General features: G+C 33.5%; 1 protein-coding gene across 11 annotated transcripts in view; it reads left to right on the top strand.

Moving 5' to 3' along the window:
* The window catches only part of LOC110465456 (serine/arginine repetitive matrix protein 1-like), a 73,671-nt gene that overhangs the window by 45,653 nt on the left and 11,559 nt on the right, over window positions 1-16,459 (top strand). For all 11 annotated transcript variants that reach the window (XM_021521272.1, XM_021521271.1, XM_021521277.1 and 8 more), the window contains 6 exons: window positions 1,715-1,816; window positions 3,862-4,026; window positions 5,622-5,789; window positions 14,525-14,668; window positions 15,079-15,216; window positions 16,271-16,441. In XM_021521272.1, the coding sequence (XP_021376947.1) occupies window positions 1,715-1,816; window positions 3,862-4,026; window positions 5,622-5,789; window positions 14,525-14,668; window positions 15,079-15,216; window positions 16,271-16,441 (888 nt within the window). The remainder of the gene's footprint in view (window positions 1-1,714; window positions 1,817-3,861; window positions 4,027-5,621; window positions 5,790-14,524; window positions 14,669-15,078; window positions 15,217-16,270; window positions 16,442-16,459) is intronic.

Here is a 16,459-nt window from a genome sequence, read left to right as displayed (position 1 = left end):
GGCAGTTAGACTTAATAATATGCAGTATCATTGTATAATAGATGTTAGCCGGGCAGTTAGCCGGAACAAAATGCAGTATCATTGTATAATAGATGTTAGCCAGGCATTTAGACTTAATAATATGCAGTATCATTGTATAATAGATGTTAGCCAGGCATTTAGACTTAATAATATGCAGTATCATTATATAATAGATGTTAGCCAGGCATTTAGACTTAATAATATGCAGTATCATTGCATAATAGATGTTAGCCGGGCAGTTAGACTTTACAAAATGCAGTATCATTGTATATTAGATGTTAGCCGGGCAGTTAGACTTAACAAAATGCAGTTTCATTGTATAATAGATGTTAGCCAGGCATTTAGGCTTTACAAAATGCAGTATCATTGTATATTAGATGTTAGCCGGGCAGTTAGACTTAACAAAATGCAGCATCATTGTATAATAGATGTTAGCCGGGCAGTTAGACTTTACAAAATGCAGTTTCATTGTATAATAGATGTTAGCCAGGCATTTAGACTTTACAAAATGCAGTATCATTGTATAATAGATGTTAGCCAGGCAGTTAGACTTAACAATATGCAGTATCATTGTATAATATATGTTAGCCGGGCAGTTAGACTTAACAATATGCATTATCATTGTATAATAGATGTTAGCCGGGCAGTTAGACTTAACAATATGCAGTATCATTGTATAATAGATGTTAGCCAGGCAGTTAGACTTAACAATATGCAGTATCATTGTATAATAGATGTTAGCCAGGCAGTTAGACTTAACAATATGCAGTATCATTGTATAATAGATGTTAGCCAGGCAGTTAGACTTAACAATATGCAGTATCATTGTATAATAGATGTTAGCCAGGCAGTTAGACTTAACAATATGCAGTATCATTGTATAATAGATGTTAGCCAGGCAGTTAGACTTAACAATATACAGTATCATTCTATAATAGATGCCACAGGATGCTTACACAGATATAGTTGCATGGTTTAATTCGATACCTACTAGACTGATACCATTAACGTACTGAAGAGCAGTATCAAGCCATTGTAGAGATGTGTAAATGAGTTATCACCTACTAGATTGAATATGATGGAAGTCACCAGAAACAAATCTGTGAATGACAAATAAGATTTATGTTTTACAGATTCCTTTCCAAGAATGTGTTTTTGAGTGGTATAGTTAGTTATAAGATCGATCATTCATCCTCATTAGTTAGGTTTGGATACAAAGGATTGCAATAAAGGCAGAGGTCAGATTGTTTTGGCTTTACATTTATATATCATTATTTCACAGGAATTTAAAAAACACTATATTAGAAAATATTGTTATGTTACTTATCTGTAGATCTTGTATCCTGATTCTTTTCTTTTTTTCGTGTTAATGATCAACATGGAAATTATGAAAGCGTGCTGACTTCTTGCAATATTTGTTGCTAAAGCAACAAGAACGATTATCCATATCTTCCAGTGTACAGTAAAACTGCAGTTTTTATATTTTTTTTTCTTTCCAAAATGAGTTCTTTTATTGAGATATTTAATTTGACTTTTTGTATTTATGACACCAAGCAATGTTTTCCCTGGTCATTTGGTGCCGACACATCCAGTAGCGTTTAAGTGCTGATAATGTAAGGAAGTTATTGTACCTGAGTTTCTATCTTTTACAAAATAATTATTGTGACCTTTGACCTTCTTCATTGCTTCATAGGAAAATATACCGGATATACATCTTGAATCTTACCGCAAAAACCCCTTTGAGGAAAATCGCAGAGGGGAAAGGAATAGAGAATACAATGAGTTTCTTAGCCAGGTAAGTCCAGTTTCTATTTCAGTCTAGAATTATTGATCAAACACGAAAATTAAATCGATAAATAATTAACATAATGATCAAAATCATAATTTGAGTTTTGATAGTGCATATTCTACAATTAAACCAGTGCAATTTCAGTAAAAATGACTCATCAAATTTAAGATAATAAGGATTTTCAATTTTTCTAAAAAAGAAGAAAAATTGGTGACTTCTTACTTATTCCATCTTTGCGTATTGCAGAGTTATCTTCTTTTGTGAGCAGGTATTGATTGTTATGTCATTGGTTTGTGTGAGAAAATTGCGTTATTTTCTCAAAAATTGATGACGTTACTCTCACAAACCAATGACGTAACAATAAATACCTGCTCACAAGAGAAGATAACTCTGCAATATGCAAAGACGGAATAGGAGACTTATGATGATGTTGCTTTTATATTGATTTGTGCAACTTTCCATGAGTAAATATGAAGTACATATATGTTATACTGCATGAGGCTAATTTACCTTCAAGTAGCTGTAAGATTGCTTCCAAACGCAACAATTCAGAATGATATTTTCCTGATACATTCCTGTTCCTAGGGTACACTAACACTACATTCCTGTTCCTAGGGTACACTAACACTTGTTTAACTGTGGCGTGTCAGTTCAAGGGAGTTCTGAGGTCAGAGTATAATTTAGATCTAGTGTTGTGTGGTCTGTGCTATATAAGTACATATGAATAATATCAGAGACCAATCCTCTGTAGCCTGATTAGATTTAGGTAGGAAAATGGTTTAAAATTCATCATAGGCTAGCCAATACACATAAAAAATGTACGAAATTTGGAAAGATGGGCCCAATAGTTGAAACAGAAGGATATCTTTAAAAGACCCCTCCCCTAGTACATGTGAAGGGATTTTGATTAAATTTGATCTGAAGCATAACTGGGCAAATGATATTCAGCATCGTATATACAAAGATTGTGGTCACCCTGAGGGCAGACACTGAAAGTTGTCTAAACAAATGATGTGGTTCCTTGGTGACAAAAGTGTAGGACTGAATAGAGGATTTGGTCTAAGTTATCACTAGTCCAAGGGGACTAATGACATTGCAGTATTAAACACAGAGTTGGCTCCCCTTTCATATGTGGGGTCCAATCAGGGGTAAGGGAGGTTAATGTTTAAAAGAAACAATCTTGTGTACAACTGAAGGGATTTTAACCAAATTTGGCCAGAAATGTCAATGAGCACAATTTTGTATTAGCAAAGGGTGTCCACAAAAGCCTAAGGTTTCTTAATACTCAATTCTACCATAGACAATATAAACATTTCTTTACGCAAATGTGATGTTTCTGTCAGATGTTGTTATTTGGAATGAATTCACAATCAAAGATGGCCACTTGCTGTCTAATTGACTGAGACTTTTCAACTTCTCATCTTCGAATATAATATGATCAACTTATATTATTGAGATAAACATAGCTAATATTATATTAGCTATGTTTATCTGAATAATGTCCAGATTAGGTGCTGTTATTTTACGGGTTGATTTGAAAATTTCTGATCGGCTGAGCCATATTTTGACTACGGTGATAATTTGAATTGACCAGATGAAATTTAATCTAATGTTGCATAAATGTTTCTTTCGTTGCTATACCATTTCGATCTCTTGTTTTATTCTGTGGGTCAAATAAGATGTCTGAAATGGCCATAATGGCTTAAGTTAGCCGAAGCAGTTCGAAATCTCTTCTAGTTCAGGTAATAAAAGATACAGTTGAGCAATACAGGCCCTATTGGCCTCTTGTACTTTTGATTTTGATATTTTCTATGGAATTTCATACTGTTAATCATAAGTTCCTTGCATAAAATTTTCTCTCTGTGCAAGAAGACTATGTAGGGTTTGAAATTAGAGAACCAGTAGCTGACGGAGGCCTCGATACTTTCAAAGTGATGTAAACAGGTTAGGCAGAGTACAGTTTGATATTGTATACGTTTAATAACATTTACTGTATCATTGTATTGTTCTTTAAATGCTTTTAGTAAGATATATATATATTTGGTCCTTAGAAAGAAGTGAAGGCTCAAAGCAAGAGAGAACAGATAGATAATTTGAGGAGGCAACCAGCGGTCCAACCGAAGTTCGACAAATACGCTAGCTCGGACAGCCATCAACAGCACCGGAAACAACTAGAGTCTGAACTTCGTGACCAGTACCAGTCCTTCCTGTCACAGGTATTACTACATGGTAGTCATAGTAACATGCTACATCAAGTCACATGACAAATACTTGTCAAACACACCCTGGTAATTTTATCAGTATCAATAGTATACTTACTGGGACCAATGACAGATAGACAGAAATAAAAAAAAATGTAGATTATTTCACATATAGGATGTTCAAATATGGGGTGTAAAATGACAGCCACATTCCCTTAATATTAAACACATCAAGATTATAATGGAAAGGTGATCATGTGATCTTCTTAGGTGTTATAACTAATTACAGCAGGTTTTATTACTTAGTAACTACAGTAGGCATTATAACTAATAATTACAGTAGGCATTATAACTAATAATTACAGCAGGTATTATTACTCCATAATTACAGTAGGTATTGAACACACACAACTATATTAATCTACCATAAACTCTCACGTACAAAAATTCGCTTGCAGTTCACGTGACAAAAAATCTATAATATCTTTCTTATAAACCTGTATTACAATTTCTACTGTCATCACATATTTCAATTTCCTCAATCCTTCTGTCAAAAACTGAATGATGTATGCTGTGTGTTTGTCTTTTGATAATGAAGCTGATTTGTGAAGAAGTCACTATAATTTTAGTTTTTCAGTGTTTTATTGTTTTAAATGTCATAAAGTTCATAGAACTAATCAGTGACATTCCAGTATTTGTACTTAATTTTAAAATTCTTAAAATAAGTAAATTTCTTTTTTCCTGTGACATATTATTTTTGACCTTTTCAGATAATTGCATGCCTTGTATTTATTTTTTGTCTCTATTGCTTTATGTGACTGTGATGTCTGTTACTTTGTGTACAGTAGACAGAATACTGTGACTGTGATGTCTGTTACTTTGTGTACAGTAGACAGAATACTGTGACTGTGATGTCACTGTGTGTACATACAGTAGACAGAATACTGTGACTGTGATGTCTGTTACTTTGTGTACAGTAGACAGAATACTGTGACTGTGATGTCTGTTACTTTGTGTACAGTAGACAGAATACTGTTACTGTGATGTCAGAATTCACAGTAGTTCTCATGTTTTTGGCAAAAGTGAATGAATAAATAAATGAAAATAAAATAAAAACAAAAACTAAAAGATGAAAAAGAAAGGATTTTCGTGGATTTTGTTTTTGATCAAATGTTTCAATTGAATAGATCTAAAGTGAAAGGAAAACATCAGGCCAAAAGCATTGTGGTAAAATCCTTTACATTGAGTCATTGATGTTTTTTTAAGTAAATGTTTATATTGTGTCGTTGTAATGTGTATACGTATTTTTGTTGTTATTTTATTTTAGTTTACAAAGTCAGGGAAACTTCATTTTTCACGTTTTTTTAAAATAATATAATCAAAAAAAATCCGTACATTTTTTCCAACTCTTACTTGTGGGAATCTGTTAACTACCAAGAATAAAACAAAGTTTTAAATAATCTGGATTTTTTTCATTCCAGTTTTATAACTTAAAAACAAAAGGGTTACAAAAACAGCAACCTAATAAGGTTTCACTGTATAAATATATTTTGAAATGGTTAAGCACAATTTTCAGTACAGTCTATGTTTTTGATGTGTGTGTGTGGTAGAATGGAGAGCCGGTATATACGAGTAGGAATCCGAACTCAGAGTTAACCCTAAGTAGGCTCTCGGGCGGGCTGTCGGGTGGCATATTTGGTGATGTACAACATGAACAGGATCGCCGACGAGTGATGGTCCAACAGCGAAACAAAGAATATAATCAATTGAAGACAAAGGTACATTTGCCCCTGTCCTTGGAGTGTGGCCCCACCCCCAGGAGTTTATCTGGAGTGACTGACTGCTTTGGCTATAAACAACATATATCCATTCATGCTGTGATTTATATAATATCATGTGATCTTTTACAATCATCATAAACTTCAAAATAAAGTATGAACATTTCAATTCATTTTTAATCTCAATTGCAAGGATGGCTTATTTGTAATTTTTATAGAAAACATTTTTGATTTTTTTAATGAGTTCACAAATATTTTGATAATGTAAAATAAGTTTCTTTGATTAAAGGAAAAAAAAATTAACAAAATTCTAAATTCTTAAGAAAAATAGACTTTTTTTCTCTAAAAGTAACTGATCTTATTTTGTTACAAAATATCCGGCTAATGAACTAATAAGTGTTGATCTGTATAAAATAAGTAAGAACGTTGAGCAATATCATATCGCTACTATGAAAATGATTTGTCCATTTTTGTCATAAGGTTTCATGACATCACCTCCATAGCTGCTTATCTGTTGCTAGCTTACATCAAATGTGTGTCAGGATTGCAGTTTGGTTGGATTTCCTTAAACAATGAATGTCTGAATACAAGGGAAAAAAACTCTTTAAAAAAGATATTTTCTCTAATTGCTACGTTAGAAAACAATTTCAAATCTGTTAGTGAATTAGTCAATTTAAAGTCAGGCTGACAAAAGTGAAATAAGTGCTGTAATTTGTAACATTTCAACTGAGATAAGAAGGATAACTCCTGCTGAGATGTTACAGGTGAATTTGAATTTTGAGATATTTTTTTAAACTATGATAATGGGACCGACAGTGTGTCAATCAAATATTTTAAAGCATAGAAAAAAATATTACTTACTCCAAACAAAGGCAGAAAATTGCATAAAATATTTTGCATATTCAGTATTGTTTTTGTATATGCTAACTACCCAAATATCAATCCAAAATTACAACAAATAGAAACTATTGTGGTCAGGCAGTATTATTTTTGTGTATGTAGAAATATTGTTTGTGACACACTTTCAGTGCCATATTGAATTACAATGAATTTTATATTAATTATGAGACGATATTTTCTGTAACTCCTTACAAAGTTGTTAAATTGTTTTTGAAATTTGATAAAAGAATTAAGATACAAAGCCAGAATTACACGGTTTATTCTCGTACTAGCTGATGTATTTTGTGTGAAAGGTCTGTTTGCTACAGAAATACAATACCTAACATATCGATTTGTGTTATTGCATGTGCCGTTAATCAGTACATACTAACAGACAGCGTTTGTGTGTTTTAATGTTTACAAACAATTGTAGTATAACAAGTACATTTTAACATTTTTACTAATAAATCTTAGAGTAGAACATGGTATTAGTCAAATTTGTAACGATTTTGAGGAATAGCGATTTTTCAAGCTTAAATATAGTAGGAAAATATTTTGTCATTTCATATCATTTGTGGTACCAGATATCATTCTAGAAGTTTTCATTCCAAGGTTGTTTTTATGGCTAGATCTCGTTATCATGTATCAATTTGGATGAATAACTTCGGAAGAGATAATGGATAACGCAATATTTGAAGTTATCAAAATTTGAATTGTTTTATGGCCATAATAAAAAAAAAATGCATCACAGTTTATATTGAAATCTGAAAAAATATTCATTAAAGAATAGTAACAAGTTTTCATTGCAGTAAATGTGTTAGCACTAGTCTGTTTAAAACTTGGTATCAAACAGGCCCAGTGGTGTAATTGAAGACCCATGTATTTACGATTTCTTGAGGGTACGCTGCAATTAATTTTACTTCATTTTGATATTGACAAGATAAAGTTGATGTACATGCCAAGGGAATCAAGCCCATTTTGTTAAAAATTTGGATTGATTTTAGTAAAAAATATTTTACATCTGTTATCAGAATTCTACCTTTTTCCAGTTCTTCTGCTGTTTGGTTGACGTCGGTCATCTTATATCAGGATAATCATTATGCAAATACTGTATTCAAGTCAAACCTTATATTACTTTGCAGTGGTCAGACAAAAAAATACTTGCCCACGGACAAAATTTAGTGGCCTCGAGCCGTCAGACATGAGATTTTCCTTAACCTATAAAATACACAAGTCAAATACACTTTGTATAGTTACTGATCTATTACAAATATACACAAGAAGTGTAAAAGGATTACAATATCAACTGTGATGCAAAGTAATTTATCATAAAAATAATTATAATGTGTGTGATACGATTACATCATCCTCGATACTCAGGGGTTCACGCTCTCTGTACCCCAGGAATATATCATAGCAAATTTGAAGACATGCGGTTAGCTATTTGATTGGTCTCAGGTAAAAATAACCATGACAAATCGCTAGGTTTATAAATGTCCTTTGAAGACAAATCGCTAGGTTGATGACTGTCCTTTGAAAATGAAGGTCGACACCCGACTTCAAAGTCAGTCAATTTTAACGTTTTGCAAACGAGGGATTCTTTATATGTACATCACAGAATCAAGCCTACTTGCCTCACCTACAAGGTGGCGGACACTGAACCTTCGATTTTGCCATGACATATTCCAGGGGTGCAGAGAGCGAAAGTGAGCGTAACTCCTGGAGTGTTGAGAATGTAATCACATAGAATAAATTGATTTTATGTATATAGTCATGAACTACAGTGAAATTTGTAATCACTGTATTTTTGTGCAAATCATTGTTCACATATTGTTTTCATACCATATCACTTTTCATCTTAAAACTTGTAAAAGTTCTACATCATTTTCCTTAGTTAAGGGTTTTAGTTAATGAAGATTCAATTAAGATTTGAACAATGGTTTGTCTTATCTCAATGTATTCTGTGTTTGTGTAGTTTGTAATGTGTACCGACTGGCCACTCATGTAGTCATTATAAAAGACGGGTGCTTTTCCAGTAGATTGACGATGACGGCATGGATAGTAGTTTAATTATATCGTAGTTATTCATAGTTTATAGTTCTAGGAGTGTAGTGTGTCTTTTACTGGTATAGGCTGTAAATTATATCTAGAAAACATACCTATTTATTTACCAAAGTGGAAATCTGTTTTTGTTCCTTAGAACGTAGTATTTAATTTTAACATAATCTTTGACATCTAAATTTATCAGGATCTGATTCTAATTTTCCTTAAAATGACAACGTAAAGAGGCAGCATTCATTAGAATGTTAGATGTATAACTATATAGTTGCTTGCTTATAAACATCTTGTCTGTAAGCGGTCGGTAAGGTTGTTGAATGTTGGCAGAATGTTACAATGAAGTTAATTCAGTTTATCAAGCAGTGTTCAGTAGTAGGAGTACTTTAGTTGAAGTTAATACGTTAATCAAGCAGTGTTCAGTAGTAGGAGTACTTCAGTTAATCAAGCAGTGTTCGGTAGTAGGAGTACTTCAGTTGAAGTTAATTCAGTTTATCAAGCAGTGTTCAGTAGTAGGAGTACTTCAGTTGAAGTTAATACAGGTAATCAAGCAGTGTTCAGTAGTAGGAGTACTTCAGTTGAGGTTAATTCAGTTAATCAAGCAGTGTTCAGTAGTAGGAGTACTTTAGTTGAAGTTAATACAGTTAATCAAGCAGTGTTCAGTAGTAGGAGTACTTCAGTTAATCAAGCAGTGTTTAGTAGTAGGAGTACTTCATTTGAAGTTAATTCAGTCAATCAAGCAGTGTTCGGTAGTAGGAGTACTTCAGTTGAAGTTAATACAGTTTATCAAGCAGTGTTCAGTAGTAGGAGTACTTTAGTTGAAGTTAATACAGTTAATCAAGCAGTGTTCAGTAGTAGGAGTACTTCAGTTAATCAAGCAGTGTTTAGTAGTAGGAGTACTTCATTTGAAGTTAATTCAGTCAATCAAGCAGTGTTCGGTAGTAGGAGTACTTCAGTTGAAGTTAATACAGTTTATCAAGCAGTGTTCAGTAGTAGGAGTACTTTAGTTGAAGTTAATACAGTTAATCAAGCAGTGTTCAGTAGTAGGAGTACTTCAGTTGATCAAGCAGTGTTTAGTAGTAGGAGTACTTCATTTGAAGTTAATTCAGTCAATCAAGCAGTGTTCGGTAGTAGGAGTACTTCAGTTGAAGTTAATACAGTTTATCAAGCAGTGTTCAGTAGTAGGAGTACTTTAGTTGAAGTTAATACAGTTAATCAAGCAGTGTTCAGTAGTAGGAGTACTTCAGTTGAAGTTAATTCAGTTAATCAAGCAGTGTTCAGTAGTAGGAGTACTTCAGTTGAAGTTAATACAGTTAATCAAGCAGTGTTCAGTAGTAGGAGTACTTCAGTTGAAGTTAATTCAGTTAATCAAGCAGTGTTCAGTAGTAGGAGTACTTCAGTTGAAGTTAATTCAGTTAATCAAGCAGTGTTCAGTAGTAGGAGTACTTCAGTTGAAGTTAATTCAGTTAATCAAGCAGTGTTCAGTAGTAGGAGTACTTCAGTTGAAGTTAATTCAGTTAATCAAGCAGTGTTCAGTAGTAGGAGTACTTCAGTTGAAGTTAATTCAGTTAATCAAGCAGTGTTCAGTAGTAGGAGTACTTCAGTTGAAGTTAATTCAGTTAATCAAGCAGTGTTCAGTAGTAGGAGTACTTCAGTTGAAGTTAATTCAGTTAATCAAGCAGTGTTCAGTAGTAGGAGTACTTCAGTTGAAGTTAATTCAGTTAATCAAGCAGTGTTCAGTAGTAGGAGTACTTCAGTTGAAGTTAATTCAGTTAATCAAGCAGTGTTCAGTAGTAGGAGTACTTCAGTTGAAGTTAATTCAGTTAATCAAGCAGTGTTCAGTAGTAGGAGTACTTCAGTTGAAGTTAATTCAGTTAATCAAGCAGTGTTCAGTAGTAGGAGTACTTCAGTTGAAGTTAATTCAGTTAATCAAGCAGTGTTCAGTAGTAGGAGTACTTCAGTTGAAGTTAATTCAGTTAATCAAGCAGTGTTCAGTAGTAGGAGTACTTCAGTTGAAGTTAATTCAGTTAATCAAGCAGTGTTCAGTAGTAGGAGTACTTCAGTTGAAGTTAATTCAGTTAATCAAGCAGTGTTCAGTAGTAGGAGTACTTCAGTTGAAGTTAATTCAGTTAATCAAGCAGTGTTCAGTAGTAGGAGTACTTCAGTTGAAGTTAATTCAGTTAATCAAGCAGTGTTCAGTAGTAGGAGTACTTCAGTTGAAGTTAATTCAGTTAATCAAGCAGTGTTCAGTAGTAGGAGTACTTCAGTTGAAGTTAATTCAGTTAATCAAGCAGTGTTCAGTAGTAGGAGTACTTCAGTTGAAGTTAATTCAGTTAATCAAGCAGTGTTCAGTAGTAGGAGTACTTCAGTTGAAGTTAATTCAGTTAATCAAGCAGTGTTCAGTAGTAGGAGTACTTCAGTTGAAGTTAATTCAGTTAATCAAGCAGTGTTCAGTAGTAGGAGTACTTCAGTTGAAGTTAATTCAGTTAATCAAGCAGTGTTCAGTAGTAGGAGTACTTCAGTTGAAGTTAATTCAGTTAATCAAGCAGTGTTCAGTAGTAGGAGTACTTCAGTTGAAGTTAATTCAGTTAATCAAGCAGTGTTCAGTAGTAGGAGTACTTCAGTTGAAGTTAATTCAGTTAATCAAGCAGTGTTCAGTAGTAGGAGTACTTCAGTTGAAGTTAATTCAGTTAATCAAGCAGTGTTCAGTAGTAGGAGTACTTCAGTTGAAGTTAATTCAGTTAATCAAGCAGTGTTCAGTAGTAGGAGTACTTCAGTTGAAGTTAATTCAGTTAATCAAGCAGTGTTCAGTAGTAGGAGTACTTCAGTTGAAGTTAATTCAGTTAATCAAGCAGTGTTCAGTAGTAGGAGTACTTCAGTTGAAGTTAATTCAGTTAATCAAGCAGTGTTCAGTAGTAGGAGTACTTCAGTTGAAGTTAATTCAGTTAATCAAGCAGTGTTCAGTAGTAGGAGTACTTCAGTTGAAGTTAATTCAGTTAATCAAGCAGTGTTCAGTAGTAGGAGTACTTCAGTTGAAGTTAATTCAGTTAATCAAGCAGTGTTCAGTAGTAGGAGTACTTCAGTTGAAGTTAATTCAGTTAATCAAGCAGTGTTCAGTAGTAGGAGTACTTCAGTTGAAGTTAATTCAGTTAATCAAGCAGTGTTCAGTAGTAGGAGTACTTCAGTTGAAGTTAATTCAGTTAATCAAGCAGTGTTCAGTAGTAGGAGTACTTCAGTTGAAGTTAATTCAGTTAATCAAGCAGTGTTCAGTAGTAGGAGTACTTCAGTTGAAGTTAATTCAGTTAATCAAGCAGTGTTCAGTAGTAGGAGTACTTCAGTTGAAGTTAATTCAGTTAATCAAGCAGTGTTCAGTAGTAGGAGTACTTCAGTTGAAGTTAATTCAGTTAATCAAGCAGTGTTCAGTAGTAGGAGTACTTCAGTTGAAGTTAATTCAGTTAATCAAGCAGTGTTCAGTAGTAGGAGTACTTCAGTTGAAGTTAATTCAGTTAATCAAGCAGTGTTCAGTAGTAGGAGTACTTCAGTTGAAGTTAATTCAGTTAATCAAGCAGTGTTCAGTAGTAGGAGTACTTCAGTTGAAGTTAATTCAGTTAATCAAGCAGTGTTCAGTAGTAGGAGTACTTCAGTTGAAGTTAATTCAGTTAATCAAGCAGTGTTCAGTAGTAGGAGTACTTCAGTTGAAGTTAATTCAGTTAATCAAGCAGTGTTCAGTAGTAGGAGTAGTTCAGTTGAAGTTAATTCAGTTAATCAAGCTGTGTTCAGTAGTAGGAGTAATTCAGTTAATCAAGCAGTGATCAGTAGTAGGAGTACTTTTGTTGAAGTTAATTCAGTTAATCAAGCAGTGTTCAGTAGTAGGAGTAATTCAGTTAATCAAGCAGTGTTCAGTAGTAGGAGTACTTCGGTTGAAGTTAATTCAGTTAATCAAGCAGAGTTCAGTAGTAGGAGAACTTCAGTTGAAGTTAATTCAGTCAATCAAGCTGTGCTCAGTAGTAGGAGTACTTCAGTTGAAGTTAATTCAGTTAATCAAGCAGTGTTCAGTAGTAGGAGTACTTCAGTTGAAGTTAATGCAGTTAATCAACCTGTTTCCATTTATAGACCTTAGCACCTTCCGTCAGTGAATTATATTTCCTCGCTGCTTGTATTAAATAGAGTAATTCACGGGAACCTACGGAAGAGTTCAACAGAAAAGTCCCAGAACTCGGTTTACCCCTCGATAATGAGATGTCAAATGAATTGCGTCGACGGCAAGAAATAGTTCGCAATCTGGAATGTAGGAAATATTTAGAAGAAAAGGTATGGGTAAGCTTGTAGACGAAAATTAGATCAGAATTATTATTGTCTACTATACTTAAATAAAAAACATGAATACCTGACGTATTGATAGAATTAGATTGAAAAAAGTAACCATTTAACATTTCATAATATGGTATTTTCCTGAATATCATATAATCAAATCATTTACGTAGAAATAATAGCTAATTATGAGGATTGCTACGAATTCGTTAAATACTACTACAAAGTGACGGTAAACTATTTGACACAGACGTTTAATTTACATTTAAACAGAAAACTTGGCAAAAAGCATTGTCTTCAATTTCAAGTTAAGATACTTAAGGAATTTAGTGGATGAAGATTTGGTTGTCCTATTTGAACAATGGTTTGTCTTATCTCATGTATTCTATGCTTGTCTATTATGAACTGGTAATTTATTAAGTAATGATGAAACAAGTGTATTCCCCAGTAGATTGACGATGACTGCATGCATAGTAGTTTAAATGATATCGTAGCTGTAATACAATACACAGTTCTAGGATTGATGTGGACTGCTACTGATGTAGACTGTCAATTGTGTTTAAGAAACATATATATTTATTAGTAAAAGGGCCCAATAGAAGTTGGTTTTTTGGTCTAATGGTCCTAAGAATATAGAAAATATTTTATTTGATATTACCAACGTTTCAATTTATAAGGGCCTGATTTACCTTCCTCTTAGAATTACAAACCGCAGAGACTGCAATTCTTAGAATGTTGAATCTAAAGCAATACATTTTCATATTTTATTTTCAATTCTCTCAGTTTTGTGAGATTTGTTGAATGTGGACAGAATGTTACAGAGATATTGAATACGGTAATCAAAGAGGCGAACTGTTTAACTCTCTCGTTGATAGATTATCAACCGTGTTGTTCTATTGGGAATATGTACGTGATATTTAGTTAAGTAATATCAAAGCTTGTACACTAAAACCGACAATAAGTTTAGGGCAATACTGTACTCATTTGTTACATAAAATAAAATGCATAAAGTTTCAGATGGAATAAAGGTTGAATTCAAGTTGATATAAATCTGCAATAGAATGGCTTTTTTTTCAAATGTTGATTTGAATTCGGTTGTAAAATGCGAAACTATATCAATCTTTAAACAGATGTTGTTTAATTAAAACAAGGGTTACAAATGTCAGATACCGCATTTTATGTACAAATATGGAACGGCATGATTTTGGTATTTATGCATGTTTTAGTTTGACTTGTGAAAAAGTTGTCTTGAGGTGAAAGAGACTTGTGGTACCTTTATATTTTTGACTAGTGATATGTTCCCTTGAAGTGAAATGGACTTTATAGTTTTGGTTTCTAAGATATTCCCATGAAAAATTATACTTGGGGTACCTGTATTTTTTGGTTTGTGAGGTGTTACATGAAGTGAGATGCTATGCTGTCTTACACGACAAGTTATCAGAGTACCTTCCGTCAGTGAATTAAGTCTCCTTCCTGCTTATATTGAATAGAGTTATTCACGGGAGCCTCAGCATGAGTACAGCAGAAAAGGTCCAGAACTCGGTTTACCTCTTGATAATAAGAAGTCAAATGAATTGCGACGACGACAAGAAAAAGATCGAAATCAAGAATATAGGAGTTTTTTAGAAGAAAAGGTATGAACGATGAATGAGTTCTAGAGGAAAGTCGGATCATGATTGCATACCAGTGACTTATATTGATAACTCATTTATTTGATGAATTACTGATAGTGTTAGATTGAGACATTGAAATTTGACGTCACAACTTTTGAAATAGTACCATTTTTTGCCGATTATTGATAACTGTTCTTTGTGTGGATCAAACCAGAGCACTGATGAAACGTAACTATTGATTATAACATGGTATCAGCCATGTAGTGATAATGGCAGATATATGGAGAGGACACGGTTAAAACATGCTATGGATTTATTAAATGTGACTTAGTTAACGAACATATATCAAACAGACGTCCCTATACTATTGTGGTCATACACGTTGTAGTGATACGTTTCTCTATAATTAGCCATCTCATGAATTATTTTAGAAACGTTCACCAAGGAGATACCATCCGCCAACCCCCGAGGATAAACAAGGCCTTCCTTTAACACAAAGGCCTTACGATGAGATGAAGGCTATAAACGAAAAGCAGAGAAACATGGAATATAACCAGTATCTAGCAAAGGTATTGCATCGCTCTCTGCCTGCCTATATCCCTATCTAATAGTTTGGAGTTCTTCTTGAACTTTGTGATCATTCTGGATCCTAATATTGTTTCTATAACAGGAGTTGAACGCTAAACATCACAGCACTTTTTATGTATTTTGAAATAGTTGTCACACTTTTCGCACTTTTGACGTTCTACTTATATTTTTCCCGAACCATAACCAGTGTTTTATTTAATTCTATTGTTTTGATTGTGGACTTCCATATATATTCTGTTGTAGTGATTTCGTTTACTCTCACTCTCTAATATGTGAATTACTTTTGAAGTGAATCTCCTGAAAGTGAAAATGAATTTTTTCTTTATGACTTATGATCAACTGTTAAAAAGGCAAAACTGTTTTTCTGTTTTTCGTCGAAAGCAAAAGTAAATTATTAAGGGATTTCTGTTTGGCGTATCCAATCGATTGTTTACAGAGGTTTAAGACTATTTAAGGATCTTTTGATTGGCGGTTGCAGTGGCATGGTCTGTTCTCATCCGTTTGTGATAGTGTGGCTCTATTTACCTATATATATTCTGTGGTGATGGCCTTTCTTTCGCTTGACTTTCAGTTTGTCTTCTGCATTCTCTAAAGAGTTGGCTTCTGATAGCAAGTTCTTGCCTAAGCCATTGCCTCTGTTTGTCTTCCTCTGAAGTGGATAACATTGTGATTCCTTTGAGTTTTATGGTTTTCTTGAGGTGTGTCACTCACCGAATGACTTCAGATTCTTTCGGAGATAGTTTTTCTTTTTCTACAAAAATGCAATTTCAATTTCTTCTTCCATGATGCATTGTGTTTATCTGAAACAATGAATAACAAATATCTTTTCCCCTTTGCTTATGTTTTTGATCTTATATAGAGTTTCTTCTACTCTGAAATATACCATGTGAATTGTTAATGAAACTTTCTTTTGACAAAATGCAATATTAAAAGTTATAATATGAAAGCTGACGGAGCAATGTAAATAAAATAGTTGTTTTGTATTGGAGTTTTATTATGTACTGATTATAGTGATAGTATATTATGTACATATAGACTGGGCTCCCGTTTGATAAGATGAGTTTGCAAGGCAGTGTTCAGGGATCGGCGTTAGCCAGACAAGTTAACGGCCACCATTCTGAAACGGAACAACCCACTCCTCAGAAAAGATATCCAAGCAAGAAACACGATCGTGAGGTCACGCACAGAGTTGAGGAAGAGACGAAGGTAAAATGGCTACCACAT

The sequence above is a fragment of the Mizuhopecten yessoensis genome, unplaced genomic scaffold (genome assembly GCF_002113885.1).
Source record: "Mizuhopecten yessoensis strain PY_sf001 unplaced genomic scaffold, ASM211388v2 scaffold11079, whole genome shotgun sequence".
Classification (NCBI taxonomy): domain Eukaryota; kingdom Metazoa; phylum Mollusca; class Bivalvia; order Pectinida; family Pectinidae; genus Mizuhopecten; species Mizuhopecten yessoensis.
Note: the sequence above shows the minus strand (reverse complement) of the source record. Positions and strands in the feature narration are given on the sequence as shown.